At 37.2% G+C, this 19,363-nt stretch overlaps 1 protein-coding gene across 8 annotated transcripts in view; it reads right to left on the reverse strand.

Annotated features, from left to right (window-relative positions):
- The window catches only part of LTBP1 (latent transforming growth factor beta binding protein 1), a 202,061-nt gene that overhangs the window by 107,341 nt on the left and 75,357 nt on the right, over positions 1–19,363 (reverse strand). For 7 of the 8 annotated variants that reach the window (XM_054196709.1, XM_054196705.1, XM_054196708.1 and 4 more), the window contains 2 exons: positions 4,975–5,199; positions 1,281–1,558 (listed from right to left, as the gene is read on the reverse strand). In XM_054196709.1, coding sequence (XP_054052684.1) covers positions 1,281–1,558; positions 4,975–5,199 — 503 coding nt within the window. The remainder of the gene's footprint in view (positions 1–1,280; positions 1,559–4,974; positions 5,200–19,363) is intronic. The other variant, XM_054196710.1, reaches the window with a different exon arrangement.

Genomic DNA, 19,363 nt, shown 5'->3' on the forward strand with positions numbered 1-19,363 from the left:
TTTCTGTCAGTTCTAACACTGGGCATCACAGCATTCACTGACAGTTAGAAGAAACACTTGTAAAGGATGTTTTGCTCCAGTCTGATATTCCAAGGATGAGGGGTGCTGTCCCCTTGAAGGGAAGGCAGACCATGCTCTCTGCAGATGAAACCTTTAGAGAATTTTGCTGCCAACACCTAACAAATATCTGCGGAATATATTAGAAATACATATATTTTTAGATACTTGAAAATTGGCTAAATTTGGGTGCACGGTACTGGAAGGACCAAAAGCAGAGTGACCTTCATGATAAATTTACGTTTCTGCTTCAAAGCATACAGATGATATAAATCTTCCATGAAACAGTCATAAACTTTTTTAGCCTGAGTAAAAAACATACTCCTTCTCTAACATCATGCCTCAAAACAAGTGAGTGATTTTTCTGAAACTTCTTAAAACAATTCAGACTGAGGCACACATTGAGCATAAAAAAAATTTGGTCTCAAAAGTTAAATTTCGGCAAGGTGATAAGCAATAAATAACAGGGTCTTATTAACTTTTTTACAATCTCTTCACAAATGCTTTTTTTTCCTCTCTCTGTATAGTTAGATATATACGCAAATATGCAAAAAAAGATAACACTGTGTTGCTTAAAGCACTGAAAGAAGACATGCAATTTTATGTAGTCACATGTAAAAACCTGATGCGATCATATTCTTTTAAATTGAATTACGGTTTTAATGCTCTAGCAAACACTTATTTGGCTTTCATAGTTTTTCTACCCCATTCAATGGTCACATTTCAACTGATTCAAAACATTAGCCTACAATACTGTAAAACACATGAAGTTGTTGAATAGGAATTTCAATTAAAACTGCAACTCCTTGAAAAACACTGGCTGTTGAAATGCACGTGCAAGAAAACACATTAAAGCACAGGACAGTACAAGCTGTGGAAGATGGTGTAAACTTAGCTGTCTAATTACAAGAGATGGAACTAGGATTTAGAGTCACGTTGTTTTATTTAGAGAGATAGCTCATAAATGGAGAAGTTACGGCTAGATAAACTGAAGCCAGAATGTCAGGGATCCAAGTCCACAGAAAATAAAGACAATAGCTTGAAAGAGAAAGAGTTTCAGAAAAATGTTATTTTGTAAAAATTTTACATTCCCAAAAGAATTTTCTTTTGGAAAAGAATGTCAAATGTGTTCTCTCCCAGCGACTGGTGGAAACACTTTTTCATTCTTTTGTAATATTGTTTTAAAGCTACCTATCTCAAAAGCCTCGGCAAACATTTCTTACCTGTGTCCCGATAGTCTCCTGGAAGCAGCGCCCAAGCTGAGTTTTAACTGAAACAGGAAACATATGAGGAATGGGTTGTTGATTTGTGTAAGTAGTATGTCCTTTCTGGGTCTTCTGATATGGAAGACCTTGGTAAGAGACCTGTGGATGTCCTGGCTGAGGTACTTTTGCTTTTTGTCCTGTTGATGTGCTGTCAATTCTTGAAACTTGATGGATCTGAACTGATGCTTCAGGGGGATGTTTCACATGGATATTCACTATGTTAGGAGGGAACTTCACTAAAATAATTGAAGGAAAAACACATAAGAAAAATGGGTAATAAAATTTGTCAAAAACGATATCTTAGGCACCTCTAAGACATTTCTTTTTTGTACATTAGAATTTTTACAGAGTGCCTTAAAGTGACTGTAATATAAATGAAGCCCAAACTTGGGGGTTAGAGGGAAGGCTGAAAGAACGCATTTCTCATTAACAAGAAAATGAAGACTCCTCACCCAGAAAAGAAGGTCATTATAGGATTGTAAAGACTGCTACATAAACATGGATGTCCAAATTGGCTGGTGTGACATTAATATTTGTGGTTATACTGTGTAATAAGAATCCCATTCAAAGTTCCAAAATTCAAACTCCACTGGGTTATTTTTGGATATATAGTAAGCTTTATTTTCTTTTTCAGATCCATCATCTTTCTCTGGAACACAGAAAAAGCTTCAGTTTTCATCCCTTTACCTTTATATACCTGCCAAGTCCATAGTTTGCCCCTGCAACGGTTGCCAGCATCTCAACCATCTAAAACCACCACTCCCACCCCTGAACTTTGAGTTCAGAATTTGGCAGATAAAGAGAGAGGAAAGGTTTTTCAGATACTTCCGTTTTTAAACACAGTTGTAGTATTAAGTCTGGGTATATAGATTGAGACCCTCCAGTCAACGTAATGTGCACAGAACTGGTTTTGAGCCTCAAGCTTCTTTTCATTGAAATACAAAATGTCCTTTAAACATGTAACTCCAATTATTGGGGGGGAGAAGGAGAGGTGTATGAAAACTTTTATAGTTTGTAAGCTGCATAAAAAAGTTAGCATTTACTGGGTCTGGCTGGGTCTCTCTGGTCAGCAAGTACTACAGTCCCCTCCAGGCCAGACAATCCATTAGATAGAACACCCCTTCCAAACATCAAGAACCCAGAAATATCATTTGACATACTTTCTCTATAACACATACGGGATTGTTGAGTCTTATGAATTGTCTCCTTGCCTCCAGGAGGCCAGATTGTTCTTTGGAACTCAATTAGGCATTTTCAGTTCTTATTTACAATTTCAACCTTACAGCTCCATTTCCCAGGAAGTATATTCCATTTATTTTATCTGCTTTAAAATTATATTATTTTATAGAAATTACTTTTGGTTTTTCACATTATTTTAATTTTCAGTATTAATTGGTCTCACATAGGAATTCCTAAAAAAAACCAAACTTATTTTTACTCTGCGCTGCATTCTTTCATTGCAGACAGAAACATCAAGAATAAAGTCAGCAAAATATGGCTGTGGGGCCTAAATGGCTTTTCAGATCCTGCCTGCAGCAGAAAACAACCTTCAAGCAAAATTTATGGTACATGGGTTCTGTTACGGGTAAACCCACAAAGAAAAGATTCAGTGTTACAAGAAGTAAAGCAGTAAGGCCCTTCTCAGGCTATTACACTGGTTTTGCAGGGCAAGACAAGACAGCATAGTCTGGCTGTAAAAATAACAAAACTCACCCCAACTTACTATCATACATTTTTATGTATGAAGAGGGATCCCTTGAACTACTTTCTCCAGCTGATAAATCTAAAGAATATATTAGGCCTCAAAAGAAATTAATAGCTCTACTTTAATCTGTCAATCCACTTAGAGATGTCCAGATGCTGAAAACATCAAATTTAGGCTGGTTCCTCCCATGTAGCATTATCACCACAATCCTCTCCAGGTCCTGGATTACTGCCTAGGTGTGCTGATTAATTTTTATTTCTGCCAGCCATTTCAGGATGAATTGTTTTATTCCTTCCTTGAAAGAAACAAAACACTCCTCTCTCTACAATCCAACATCCTCTTTTGGGCACGGAAAGAGAAGAAAAGGCATTGAGACTGCTGATGGTTCTGATGAGGACTTGAGGGTCAGGAAAAAAAATATTCAAGAGGTCAGACTCTTTAGCAATGAGAAACTCACTGTGTGTTTTAAGAGAGCAACTCCAAATCTGAAAAACAACTATGTCTTCATTTTTTTTTTATGGTCCACCACATTGTCTAAAATAATTTGATGTGGAATTAAGTAGTCACAGAAATAAATTTCTGCTCTACAAAATGTTTAGGTAATTATCTTCTCTAATTCACACACTCCTCCACGCTTCCTCTTTAAGAGTTCGAAAAGTTCTGAACAGCTTTAGGGACTAATACTCCAACATGTCAATGGAAACTATTTCCCAATGGACTGTGTGGCAGTCCCTAGAGAACAAATCCATTGAAAAGATGGAGCAGATACTTAAAAGCATTTATAAAATATTGTGTTTCCAGAAGGATAGTGTCAACACTTCCTTCACAGCTATGTCCCCGTCTGAAAACAGAATTACTAAATTAGATTATATTTATCACAAACATATAAATACTTTTGCCTCTTTTAGCAAAGTTATTCAGGAACTAGTTGCCAACAACTGAGCCTCCTTTCCCCCATATATTTGTTTTTATTCAGAGGTAGTCATCTGGGAGAGGTAATTGTAAAATTACCCTCGACGAGATAATAATAATAATATAAAAAAAATAAAATCAATCTGGCAATTCAAAGAAACAAACAAACAAAATTCAGACTAATTCATATGCTGTGAAACTGAATTGCAGGGGTCATTCCATATGGACAGGATCTCCATATGGACAGACAAAATGCTACCAAGAGTCATAAGACACGCTGGAAAAATTCAACACTTCTCTTCAAGGTCATCAGAACTTGTCACTTCACAAAAAGGCATTAGGGAACGGAAACCTGAAGCTGACAGAATTTTCTTTGACTGGGAAAAATTTGATTAACATCACAGCTTTTCTTGTTTCTGATCCGCTGCCTTCTTCACAGCATTAGCAGTAGAAGATCCTTACCATTTTTTTTGTATTATATTGTTACATGACCTGGAAAGAATCATCTGTTTATGTCAATGGTGTCATAGCCATCTTCACTACAAACTTAACTTATAAGACTCTACCAAAAGATATAACACAGATAAACATGGACTGTATTTTTAGTTTTACATTAGATACAAATTTTGTTATGTTGAAAAACATTGTCTCTTCCCTCCACTAGTAACCATAGAATCACCTGCAATTTTCTACCTATGTATTTATGCAATTTATGGACTCTGTTCAGCCACAGTCATTCTCTTTTTCAACACGTCTACAATCCTGGAAGAAGTCCCCTGCATTTTCCTTTGACTCTGCAATCTGCACTAAATGAAGTAGATTTACTTAAAAACTCTTTTCAATAGCACTGTTATTTCTTATTATTTCAGTCATTGAGCAAAATACTTTCCAGTCATTCTGATGAGCTCACGATTCAAGTTGTAGTGTCAAGATTCAAACTACGTAAACAGATCACTATCATTACTGGTTGGATACCCAAAATTAGTTAATAAAATGAATTCCAAAGGAAAAAATATCTATCAAGAAAAAAGTTACCTTTTACACCCTGCTGTCCAGACATCGTCAGTGGTAAAGTATGAGTAGAGTGGATAATTTGTGATCCTACAGGCTTATTCACCTGTTGTGGGTGATGGTACAGTTTTGGAGTATTGGCAGCATGCACAGGGATCTGGCAAAGTTTACCAGTGTAATTAGGAGGGCACTGGCATTTATCTCTAGAACTGCACTGTCCTCCATTCATGCATGGAAGGTGGCAAATAACTGAAATGAAAACAGAAAGAAAAACTTTGTTAATGACTTTAGCTTTAGTATTATCTGACCACATATCACACAGAAGTTGAGGAAGAAAGGAACAGGCCTGGGGCCCTCTGCGCCGACATCTGACAGATGACTATCCATCTGACATGCGCTTTTGATTGCTTTTTGGCAGAACCACTTCCCTTCCCCTCCTTGTGACCTCTGCCTGGTTCACATCATCTCTCCATGACAAACATGTTAAGCACATTCTTCCCTTAGAAATCCCAGCTATTTTATTTCATTATGCTATTAATTAAGATGCTAAATTAATATGGTACCTGGCTGACCTCTTACTCACACTTCGGTACAGGTATTCTTATTTAGTCAGGCTCCCATTTCTGGAAATCCTTGACCACCTACACCTGAAGACTAGGGAAAACTAAGTGAGAGTAGGCAGTACTGGGGATAAATTTTCCATTTTTACTGTAAACCTTGGTTGGTCTCTGGAAAACCATGCCTTACCGAGTATCTAAATTTTTGCTTAACATTTATTGCTCAGATAAAAGAAGCTAATTTGAATACCCACCCATAAAGATCATAAAAATATCGAGAGATTCTACTCAAATGATTTCAGAGACAAATTCCAAACTATTAAAGTATTTTAACTCCAATATAAAGCCAAGGGTAATTACTTCTGTGCCAGCTAGTACTCACACATTTACAGCAATATAAATTATCAGATGAAACACGAAAAATGTCAACATCGAATGAAAAATATTTCTTAACTCAGAGATACAAACAGTAATAGGCATGGTTCAGCACTTTCTAAAAATATGATGTGGGACTTTATAATCAACGATAATGTGAGTTGTCAACATTTTCAAGAACTAAATGATGTAAAAACAACAGAAAAAATACCAGAAGCTTTTGTTCAAGACAAACTAAAGTTGTCTTTCAGAAATCAGATTTTTGGAGAAATAGCATACAGTATCCATTTGTCACCTTTTAAGATAAGATTCTGACTGTAAAAATAAATAAATAAAAATCTTGACTTTAGAGTAATGATGGCATTTTGCTGGATTAGTATTGCTCAGTCTATACTGAATTACAATAAAAGTGAGAAACTGTAGATAATGCAAGGTAATTAGGAGCCTAGTGATTACTGTTCCAAGTGATGTAATCTCTGGACAACTGCATCCTATTGCTATTATTAATACCATAAAATGTCAGCATTGGAAAAGGAACCTGTGCGTTGTGTGTTGCAAGAAGACAAAGCAGGACGTTCAGCAGCCCGAGGAATTCCAACCCAGCTGCGTAATTCACTTGGCCCAGGAAGAGTGCTCAAGAAACGGCGCAATTAGCCCAGCTCATCGCAGAGCGCCCTCAAATTGCATTGACAGGAACGGCGCTGCCTGACTGCCAGATAGGTCCACACACAAATGTAAACAGCCAGAATTGTCTTTCCACTCTGTTCTGTCTTACCTAATCTCATATTTTCATTTTGTATAAACTGACTGAAAGTACTTCAAGCTGTAGCACTGCGCTAAAAGGCCTACTTGACTTTGGAAGACTGGCCAAGCCAGCACAGGCCTCACTTTCTTGGGTCCCAATGCTGCTGGGACTTTATCTGAGCGTACAAAAGACATCCTTAAAGAATAGCTGCTACTTCTGGGCCAAATGAAGGATTTCTGACCCCAGCAGTAATTAAAGCATGAAAGCTACCCCTCTCTCTGGTACCATTGCTGCCTGAGCAGCCACAAACAAGCAAGTTTAATGCAATGGGAACAGCATACAAAGAATTTTAGGTACTTGTAAAGATCTGCCAGAGCAAGGCTGTCAGCTAAGGTGTTTTTTCTGCAAAAGTAGCATCACACAATGAAACAATGTAGAGCAGCATTAAGGGGACAGCAATTCGGTGTTTGAAAGAATAGCGGAACAAAGGCAAACAGAAATTACCCCACTGAGGGATCCCTGGAGTGCAAGAAGCCTATCCCATAGATTTGCTTTCCGCCCTCTCTGAGCTGGACGTAACAAGGTAACATGCAAAAGACAGCTTTTAAACAATATAAATATACCCCATACTGCCTCCAAAAGAAATTAATGTGTTCCAACCTCCCATTCCTATAAAGCAGTCAGCATCTGGAAGGCCACGTCGCACGGGTATCTCTACGTTACAGGGCACTCTTCAGGCTTTCCTCTCCTGCAGGAACCCACCAAGTAACAAATGGGCACATAAAGAGCTTTGCTTTCAAGCAAACCAACATTTGTGCTAAAAATACTGGGAAGGAAGACACCAATAGAAAAGAGTTCATTCATGTGCCTTTTCCTAACTGTTTGCTGTGGGTATTCACACAAATAACTTGTGCAAGTAAGTGCAAACAAATGCCACTGAAAGGTCTAATGTGAGTTTAATTTCTCAGTAACTACATGTAACAGAAAATAAAAATTCCAATCCACCCATATTATCACATGGTGCAAATCACTCTGTCAACTGATTTATGTACAGATATATTGATTTATAGGTCTTGAAGGTCTGGCCTAGTGTATGAGAAATGAACTTTAACTGAGAATACATTAAATCTATTCCGAGAATATAAAATTCTCTAATAAAAAAAATTTAAAATTCTGAAACATACAACTATAAGTCATACTCAGACATGTAAAAACAAATAGGATGTGATTGCCAGGCTAAACTGAAAACTTGATGATTTCAAATGACAAAAATTATAAAAACTTTAAAAAAAAAAAGACAAAAAAACAAACCACAAACCAAAAAATGAAGAATGAAACAAGTTGAAATAAAATATCTAATTATTTTTAAACGGCATAATAAGCGCACACATGTGCGGTAATTGTGATGTTTCCTCAGGTAGTTTATGGCCAGGAGAAAGGGCTACATTTGATTATGACACAGGTGCTGGAAATCACAGGCACGCAACTTCACCAGAGCTGGAATTATACACAGACCATTTGAGAAAAGTGAGCTGAAGGGGTGGAAGCCTCCGAAAAGGCAGAGGAAGGAAATGGTACTTTTCCTTGACAAGGTTCTGGGAATCTCAGGTTAACAAAGACCAAAGAGCCCTGGGGAAAAGAGCACTTAAGATAGCAACAGGATATAAAGCCAGGGTATGTTTGAACAGCTCAACTTCTGATGAAACTTTTTTTGCTTTGTTTTGTTTTGTCATTGAGCTTAAAGAACTTAAACAAACAGAATGGCTGAACGCTGCCAGAAGCACAGGGGACACTCCTGACAAAACCCAGACCCCTATGCTCGGGGAGACCATTAGAAGATGCTGGGTTTGCACATATGTTCACGATTGACATTTAGACAAAGGGCACACTGGAGTCTGATTCTCACTGGGCTTTTGCCATTTCCTCTGAAAAGTTAAAAAAAAATTGAAAATAAAAATATCCATTATTACGTGATAAAAATGTGGAGATAGGTCTGCAGAAGACAACAAAAAATTAAGTTCACACGTGGCTACCTTACAAACAGAACAAAGAAAGTATTAATGGACCTAAGAAAGGCAACAAATTCTTCACTCAGATCTGCTGTAAGCCAAGTCTCTCAAATGTCTCTTAAAGATCAACCAACATCTGCTTGAGCAAATTTAACAATTTCTTAATATAAATGAACAGCCATCCTTTAGAAATGTAAAGACAGGTTTAAGGAATTACAAACATTTTAAGAATTCTTCTCATCCTTGGACAATTATCTGGTAATAAAAAGCTTTGATTTCTCTGGCATCCAGAGGCCTTAGCTCCCCCCAGCCTGGCACAGCTCGGTGGGTATCACTGTTCAAAATGAGCCAAGCAGAGAAGGTGCTTCGAGATGCCCCCATAGGGAGTATCTGACAGGCTGAACGCACAGAAAGAGGCAAGCATTTGCAACACAAATCCCAATAAAGCTGCCATGGCTATGGGTTAGAAACACAAGAATAGGGCATGAAATCACCAACAAAAAACCTAGGAAACCACTCATGTACAGTTTGTCCATGTAATTACATCATCTAATTTATTTTCAAGATACTCAACCAACCTTGAGCAGTTCCAGATAAACTAGTTTAATCAAATCCGAATGTTTTAATTTAATCAAAATAATGTGTAACAAAACAAATTCCAAGCACCTAAATCCTCCTAATCCTTAAAAAATAGCCCACGCTTACCCAAACAAGCCCTTAGGATGGATGGAAACTCCCTTTCTGTAACCAGTGTTGAAAAAAAATGAAGATGGGTTATGAAATGTTCCTCCTCTGACGCTCCAAATTCCTTTTCTTTTACACCTCAGGGAACAGGCGAGTTTCTGTCTCACTTTCCCTTACCACTCTGCCTTTTCTACTTACACACTATCAACTATTCAAGTGCAAGCACTATTCAATTACATCAACAGGCTCTCCAAGGAAAACCTTAAACTGTTCACTACGTTACAGTATTTCCACTGGATGCATCACGAATCAGCAGATTAATTTTGTCTCTGAGTACTACACAGTTATCCAGCATTACTACATGCCCCACAGCTGTTTCGGCATCTTTCATCCATGCTGTTACTAAGCACACAGAAAGTACAGGGACTAGCACGCAGTTCTACCAAACACAATTTTTCACAGGAAAGAAGAGATGGCATTCACTGAGGGGAAGAACTGCCATATGCAACGTTCTTGTAATGTAGTGCCTCTAAACACCATACATTTTAGGTAAAAGTTGAAAACCAGAGGTGCTATATATAGATCTACACAATCACTCCAAATTTTCTGTGTTCTAATTGCAGAAACTCTAACTCACAAAAGGCACAGAGGCATGAGCTACAGTAAAGAGTCTAATCCTCCAGTTTAGACTCTTCTCTACTCCCCTGATACTTTTTTTTGCCACATCTTTCTTGTTGTCCCCTCGATTTTCTAACTACTTCATCCTAAACAGTTTTTTCTTCAGATTCCTGATTGTAATTCAGAGGTGTTATGTAAAAAAGTTGCAAGTTAAATAACCAAATGATCAATTTCTTATTTTTTTTTTTCAAGTAAGATTAAGATAATCTTGATATTACAAACTTGTACTTAGGAAAGCAGAGGGAGAAAAGAAAAGCAGCTTTAAGTGGCCTTGATTTAATAGTACAACAGCTCTACATTCACTTCTGAATTTATCCTAATGTTTGTACTTTGACAACTTTTAGGAGAAACATTCTATTGCAACAACTAAACACAATTTTTAAAAGTAAATCTGATGGTGAGAGCTCCAGCAGTAGATGAAAAACACTTTTCTACTCACCACTGAAAATAGGAAAGTGATGCCCTGCTCATGTGAAGAGGCTGGTTACCATCCACAAATCCCTCGTTACGTACCACCGCTATTCGCTGATCCAAACAGTGAGGATGGCACAGATTTTGTTTCAGACATAAATAATCCGGTAGAAATGGCTACTCTCTGCTACTGCTGAGAGAACAGCCAGGGTATGTGACAAATGGCAGTACTGCATGGGGGATGAGCCTGCCTGTCACAGCACTTTTTAATGAAATCTATAGTACTCAAAAAGAAGGGAAAAAATGTTTTGAGGGTCTCCTCTGGTTTACTTTGTTGAATGCAATATTGCGCATAAGCAATGGCTAAGTATAAGGCATGAACTCAGGTAGATTAATACCCTGTAATATGCTTAACAACATGAAATTATATTTTGAAAGATGCTTATAAAAGTAAGAGTGTTGCTAGAAAGGTGGGTGGAAAAACAGTGCACACTTTCTCAGTTGGGTACACCAAAAAGATACAAACAAAAAATACAATGAAAGAGTTGTCATATAGGAATCTCTCTCATAAATAGCTTCATTTGGTTGATTACTAGTTTAAGTAATTTTAGATTAGCTTACACAAATATAGATTGCCCCAAATGGCAACAATTTAAATATGTAATATTTTAAGGAATAATTGTGAATTATTAGGAATGACAGACAATAGAACAGTATAAGTAAGGGACATACTTTGAAGAACATCTTTACTTCATAGTACATTCCTTTATTACTGGAGGCTATTTTTATCAGATTTGATGAATACCATTTGTCAACATGAACACAAAAATCTAGTTTGTTTATATACTCCCAGGATTTTGGTTCTCCTTATTCTGTGCTTCTGTAGTCATAACTATCATGAACATAATATATTCAAAGCTGTTATGCATGTTCCTTTGCATATGAACTCCCAAGTCTTAATCTTGTGAAAAAACGCAGTAACTTCGAGGGATGCATTAACATTCACATTTGTTCAGTGGGAAAGAAACAAAACAACTAAAAATGTTCACAAGTAGAAAAAACCTACTTTATGCCATTCAAGGTGGTATGTTCCAGTATGCCAGACCTCTGACCAGAAAGTGATAGAACTGCATTGAATGTGGTCCTCTTATACTGTTGCCTTCGCGCTGCTTATCGGTAGACATGTAAATATTGCAACGAGGATCTTATCAAGCAAAGTTCTATTCCGAATGCTGTGCTACATTAACAGAAATCATCCTAAAAGGCTGAACAGGATACTGAGGGCACTTCAGTTGTTTCCTCTGGAAAGTAATACAGTCTGCAACGCTGCAGGGAAAAATTTCAATTAAGAACCTACCTCAAATCTAATGGTACAATAAGAAAAATATGAAGCTACTAAACTGGGTTCTCAGATATTGTGTATTAATATCATCATTGACTTCATTAGAATTTGTCCTCTATATTTAAACTATTATTACCAAGGGAACTTTAACACAGTAACGCAGCCCCACTTGGGAATGGGATCATAAGTACTGCTGTTTATCCAGACAAGAAAACCAAATTATTGCTAAAATAAACAAGCTTTGTGGTGTCTGTCTGGATTGTGCACATTAAAAAAAAAAAAAAAAAACAAAAAAAAAACCCAAACAACAAAAAAACCCCCAAAAAACCCACAAAACCACAACACTAGGGAGAAATGCAGAATGATGATATCTCTCAGGAATTATATATAATCACTTATTATTAACATCTCCCCCTCCCACAAAACAATATTAATGCTAAACTGCATTGCAGGGGTCATTTTGTTGGTTTGCAGTTGAGTGCACATGACATTTCAAGACTGTTAACATTTAAGATGTAAGCAAACATCAGAGGCCAAGGGTGATTTCAAGTCATAAGGAATTCTAGAAGAAGAGAATGAATCACATTCAAGCAACAACTGCCTTTACTCCCCACTAACCCAACTGCAACCACATTCAACACTGTCAAGACGACCACAGCAGCAGCAGGTTGCCTCTAAAAATCCCAGAGTAAGGAGATCTGTGTACACACCACATAAAAACGTATGCATCTTCCTTTTATATAAAGGTTCTTCTTTATCCAGAAACTATCAACAAGGATACATGAGTCTTTGAATGATCTTTTTGCTGCAAAGTGCACCCTCAACTTCTAAACATTATGAGAATACGGGCGTTTTACGGAGAAGATAAACTCTCCTAGAAATGCATCCCTCATTGTATTATATTATGACAGAACAGATGAAATACCCATATTTTAGCGTGAGGAATCCAGCCAGAGCAATTAAGGAAAAGAGTTTTAGCCTCCACCTCCTGCCGATGGTGTAACACAGCATTTGTTTGCCAGTTTACAAGGACATGCTGTAAAAATGATATGCCTGGGCCCTTTCTGAGATAGACTAAATTTTGTTGAGGATGAAATTCTCATTTCGTCTACTTTAAAGGCTCATTAATGTAACCAGAAGGCTATTTAGAGATATCTCTTAGACTGAAATTGATAAATATTTTTGAAATCTAGTTTTTGTTGACCCATCATGGACCTAAATTTTTAAAGAAGAGGAAAGAACATTGTATCCTTCTCAAAGCATGAGATTTTGGCTCCTTTTTGGCTTTTTGGCTCCTTTATTTAAGATCGCTATCTTGAATTTAACAGCTCTTTTGTACTAGATCTACTTTGTCCTAGATCTACTTTGTACCTACATCTAGTTTGAAACAATCTCGAACAAGTAGTTCTAGTTACTAACATTCCAGAAAGTTGTCAGGCATTTCTGTATGATGCGTGTGTGTTGCACAGATTGTTTCCACACAAAAAGCAAATAGTTATTGAATCCTTCTGCTTTTATTCTATCAACAGTAATGATTTTATAAATGTATCTGTCATATGTTATCTCCTACACCACTACTGGGCTGCTTCTAATATGATATTTAATGCCTACCCTGGAATATTTTTCTGTGAATTCTTTGGCTATCCTTACCAACCTTCTATATTTAATAACTTTAAATTTATACTTATCACTACTTTCTTCCCTTCCATTTGTCATCAGTGATCCCTCCGTGTCCCACTCATCATTACAAACTCAGGTTGGTGTCTTCCTTCTTCCTTGCTAAATCATAGCTGAACACCTCCAAAAGTAATTCCAATCTTTTCACACTTTTCCATATTTTTTTTTTCTCCTAATCAATTCTACTTTTAATTTTTGCTTGTCAAAGAATCCTTACTGAAGAAAAATCATATACGAAGACTTAAAGAAAAATGCAGGTAGCTTTGTGGGTTGGATTCAAAGCAGTGCTTACAGCTTGAATCTAGTCTCACAACTGAACTCAGTGGAGTTGAGAATCACTGAGTAGAAGAGCAAGTAGTAGTCACTAAAGCCATCTGGACAGGCATGATTTTACACTTTAAAATATGCTGCCAAGAACCCTGGGGAATTGCTCTTGCTCTAGAAGAATTCTTCCTCTCAACAGAAAAATAAATGAATAAATTCCCAAACAGCCTTCTCTTTCTGTCATTCTCTCTACTCCATGAAATGCCACAATGCACATATTAAAAAAAAAAAAAAAAGAAAAAAGAAAAAAGAAAAAAAGACATTGCACTAAGGCAGCTTAATAGCTGTCCTCATACCTACGGCTATTTGATGATTCATCAATTCGTTATTTTAAAGTTGCTGCATGCTTATATTTGTGAAGAAAAACCTTACAGACATACTATGTGCCTGTTGTAGCCATAACTGTTTTCAGGCTGCAGTCATACCATTTTATAAAATAAGTTTTCAACACTTTTTCATAGACAAACATGCATTTTCTTTACAGTACAGACATTGACAACATAGTTCCCGAACCAGAAACTACAGCAGTTTGGTTTGGTTTTTTTTTTTTAAATTCTATTACAGATCTAGAATAATACATTTAAAATAAACAGAAAGGAAAAACACAAAACGGAAAAGCCCACTGTTAGAATGCAGTCTAGCTATTCTCTTCACGTTTTCACTGTTGTTCTCACAAATTTTGGGAGATCTATCGCTTTAAATGAAATTGTACTTCACTGGTTCTTCTCAAACTCCTCCAGGTACCACTAGCAGCATGAAGCTTTAACAAATCATGTAATACCTTAAAGCCTAACTGGAGGAATGTCTACTTAATGCAGTGGTACATGGCAGTTACCAAGGAAGGCAAATAGAAGAAAGCATCACAAAATCAGATCACCTACATCTTCAGGTGTTTTACATTTTCATATTTCCCAATGGCAAACTTTCAAGTTAAAATTCATTCTTTAATTTAGCTGTTAAGTACAGGCTCAGGTTCTGGGATGATCATTATCTCCACAAGCAAGTGAGCTTTATGTGAGCTGCTGAAAGGCTGTCCGGTGATTAGCATCACTTAATGCTACTGTCAACTCACTGTACATAAGGTGCAGTAAGTGTAACAAAGTGTAACACTAGAAAAGAACTGTCTACTTATGAAGAAAGGGGAGGGATGCTGTCTTCACTGGGGATGGAAAGCTGTGAGATCCCATCCAAGGAAAAACAGGGTCAATTAGGTATTGCCTTAGTTTTCCATGTCTGTATTAGAGCGAGTTAAACAAATTTCTAAGTCTCCAATGCCTGTAATGTAAGTTTCAACATGCATCTCATATGTAGATGCTGATATTTAAGCTGCCTCATTCTACATGTTTGTCCCACTATGTCTCAGTTTTTCATTATAAAAGCATACCAATGGTAGGGTATCAGTCATTCTTTAACGGAGGCTACATTGTCAACTATGGGAGATCCTCAGACCGAAAACTGGGGAGCAGGTTCCGATCATGAAGAACAAGGCTGCAATACATTTTACAGAAATATACATTTGTTGAGTGAGCATCATGATCAGCAAGAAATCCGGAATTAACATGCGCAAGATAATTTCACTGTACCACTCATATGCTTTCCTCGGTTTTAAACTCAGTACTTTAAAACATCTCAGGAAGAAAAGTTAAATGTTGGCAACTTGAAGATTTGTACACAAAGTCAACCAAGAGACATCAAATATGTCCCCAGGTATTTCACCCATCCCTCAGTGTGGGTCCAAAGGACATGGGAGTCTCACAGGACCTGTATCACATCCTTCCAAGCTCACATGATAAGCCAGCTATCTTGAGACACATCAAATGCAACTGCAGGCCTATGTGTAGGGGACTGAAATAAGCAACAGCTGCCAAAAAAACCAACGTTAAATTGTTACAGTGTGGAATGAATAGGAGGGCTGAAGAACAGTATTAGAATATTCACATGCTATCAGAAAAATAAAAGGCATGCTCTGTCATGGAAAATGGCCTAAAGCTGTGGTTACTCAATATAAAAAGGGTATAGCAAAAATTACCGTAGTTGAGAAATGATCGACAGGAGGATTCTGGCTCACTAGCAGGCATGATACTCACAATCACTCTGTGCTAAATCTGTTTCTAATATTCTCAATATCTGAGATGATTCAGACACTATTTTTAGAGGCAAAGGGACAGACAAAGTGTTAAGGGATGACTCACTCCTACCCTGATCATATTTGGTGAATCCATTGATTTTATTAGAGCTGAGCCTGATATACTGCGTATAACAAGAGTTAAGCCTAAAATAGGTATACTAAGGAAAAAAAACCTGTTTGCTGTTTATAGAATCAATGCATTACAAGTGGCCAGTGTCAGACCTTTAATAATGATGCTAACACAAACAGAAAAGCTATTTCAGGTATTTCTTCAGATTTCTACAGTGTGTTGATATGAATTTTCCTTTTTGTGCAAGACACAGGAAACTGAAATAAAATCTCGAGGGAAGGCTGGGTTTGAAAGTGTAGCAAGTTAGCAACACTTTTTTTTAAACCATCATTCTTAAAACAATTTCCTGCAGAATGCAACACATAAAAGGTTGCAAAATAGTATGTTGCAGTATAACAACTTTATAGGTATCATTTTAAGCAGTCCTGAATAACTAACTGTCACTGCTGAAGTGGGAACATTGAGATCAAGATGCCCAGTGTATGATGAAAACAAACCCCTCCTATGTTCCCACTGCTTTTAAGGCTCTTACTCCCCTGAGCAGCATACACGTGCCTGAGCATGTACAATACTAACATGCATTAGTTAATGTTGTAACGTATCTGTTTGCAAACAGACAGAGCAACAATTCAACAGAAGGACAGACGACAATGAACAACAAGCATCTTTATTGCTACAGGATCTTTCCAGGCTGTACTCTTCCCTTCTGGTGTCAGCTGAGCAGCCTTACCCACCTTTAAGAATTACAGGATTAATGAGTAACTCAACCATAATGACACTAAGCTGTTATTGCTCATGCACTGTTCATGCATGTAGTCACTGAACTGATCCTCTGCTCTAACACCATTCTCCAATTCAGCTATTTCCAAAATAACATACTAGACACTTGCATGGAGTAAAAAAGTAGTAACACCTGGTAGTGTAAGGCAGAAAAAAGAGCTGCGCTTAGATATCAAACTACTTGGTTACCATCAGACAAAATGGCAAAACGTCCTGAGAAACATTTAAGTGATGTGGTCACGCCTCTGTTATGCAAAGGCTCTGAAGACCACAGAAGTAGCAAAGCTGACGCTGGCAAGGGACCATCAGCATCTTTACCATTTCTGACAACTGAATAATAAATATTTAAGCTGAGATTCATCCCATTTAACCTTTTATGCCTCTTGAGCCATCTAAGTTAGGAGCATTGTTACCTGAGGTTTCCCACTCTGTCAGTGAAGAGAGGCTCACCCATCAGGCCATTCAGACCATCTGTAGGCCAACCTGCCATAAAGGTGTCTTCCGTCACCGACTACCAGGCTCCTGACTCGGGCACCTCAGTAAGAGTTGGTGAGTGGGATGAATCCCCAACCTTAGATCCAACGGGTCTACAAGCACTGACCCACTGCATCCCGTAGCGCAAGACATCCTCCAATAACAAAACTATGTTTAGAATAGAAAAAGAAAAGCCACAAAAACTGTAGTCATTACAAAGGTGTTCATCATTTCCAAGCATCAGGAGAATGCCCTCTGATTACTGTAGCATTACCACAGTGCTCATTTTTGAGTGAAAAAGTTTACAAGAAGAATAAAGTAGGAGTAGGCTCTTTCAAGTGGATACTCATTAACATACAAATAATAGCTCGTAATCCAGACCTTCCTGGACTAGTTTAAAAACATAAGCTGTCTAAGATTTTCTGGCACTCACTACATCACAAGAAATTGGAAAGTTTTCTAGGGAGTCGACCTTAAGGAGGTGACACAATATGAGAATATTGGGAAGGATATTATTCAGAGTTTGAGTAATAAATTAGGTCATAGGAGACCAGTGAAAAGCAAGAGACTAAAATTCTGGAGTTCTGAAGAAGGAAAGGAGCAGAGGCAGTGCTAATGAGCAGAAAGGATAAAGGTTACTCGGCAGAGAATGCACACTTGGAAATCCATTGAAAAACACACAACTTACACTTCTCATTGTGGTTCTTTTAACAACACAAAATAGTTGTATAAATTGTCGCACAAGCTGAATAAACCTAAAATACAGCCAGCAGTCTGACTGGTCATGTCCAGTTCCAAGCAATTAAACCGCGCACCCAACTGCCCTGAGCTGTGTACAACCCCCTTGACCAAGCTTCACACCTCAGCGTTGTACCTGACCCTGTGCGCTGAAGTGTGTGCAAGTACAAAAAAAGTCCCTTTACCTCCATTGTCCCAATAGGCATTCTTGCACCTACGTAACTTCCAATTACATGAAAAAGATATTCTAGCACTTACATACATAGCATCTAACATAACAGGCTGAATTTAATATAATCAAACAGTAAGTAAAAGAGAAACGACACATACTAACTTCAGGAAGCTAACATTACAGCTTATGTTATAAATCTGATCTCCTTTGGTTCTCTATATCAGCAGTCTCCAAAGAATAGTGTGCTCACGCCAGGGGGTGAGCAAGACAATCTATTGGGATGCTGGAAAAAAATATGTTTTGTACTGTTAATAAATAAAATAAATTAAATTAATAAAAAAATAAATAAAAATCATCAATTTTTCAAAATAGAGCCATCTTTATCTCATGCATTTTTAATTTATATTTTGTGTATGCTTTATAATGTATGTATATATGATATATACAGTAGTACAGGTATATACTTTATAAATAAACAAACATATACTGGGGGGGCATGCTCAAAAATTTTTTACTGACAGGGATGTGCAATCAAAAAAAGTTTGGAGACCACTGCCCTATACAATCTATGGATAGAAGGAGTCCTTCTCAAAGAAGAGTCAGAGAACTTGTGTTCCTAAATTTTGATATGAAAAGTTGCTGAAAGTTCCCCTAGACTTGAGGTATCCAAGTATCGTCAAATATACAAATTTTACTTCATAGCTCAGCTTAACATCTTTAAACTAAATGGAAAACACAACCAACATGACAAATTAACAAAGTATTTGGCTGAATAAAACAAAGATGAGATAAAATACTCTCTGTGACTGGGTTTCTTAAAACTCAACCCTCTTACTGTGCAAGCAGCAAACATCCAATTTTCCTTCTATTCATTGACTGGCATCCCTTGGACTTTCTAAGAGGTTTGTAAAAAGAAGTTTAAAATTCCCATGGACTTCAATTTGATTCACATTTGTAAATCCCTGGTTCAGAGTTCACAGTTCCCTTTTAACAGTTTATATTTTTTATGGATAGATAAAAATCTTAAAGAATTATGTGAAATATGTGCCTAATGAAGATATAGTTCGTGTTCCAAAGGAAAGATTCAGAAGTCTGTGTGTCTACATTACAAAACAGGCCTCTTGATTGCAGTGATGCTCAAATCTGAGAACTAATTATAGGTGGAATGAATAGGTGAAAGTTATACAGGCTACACTGTGCAGAGGCAGGGGAATTATCTGGAGCAAAATACACCAAAAAAAAAGAATAG

This window comes from Rissa tridactyla, chromosome 3 (assembly GCF_028500815.1).
Source record: "Rissa tridactyla isolate bRisTri1 chromosome 3, bRisTri1.patW.cur.20221130, whole genome shotgun sequence".
Classification (NCBI taxonomy): Eukaryota; Metazoa; Chordata; class Aves; order Charadriiformes; family Laridae; genus Rissa; species Rissa tridactyla.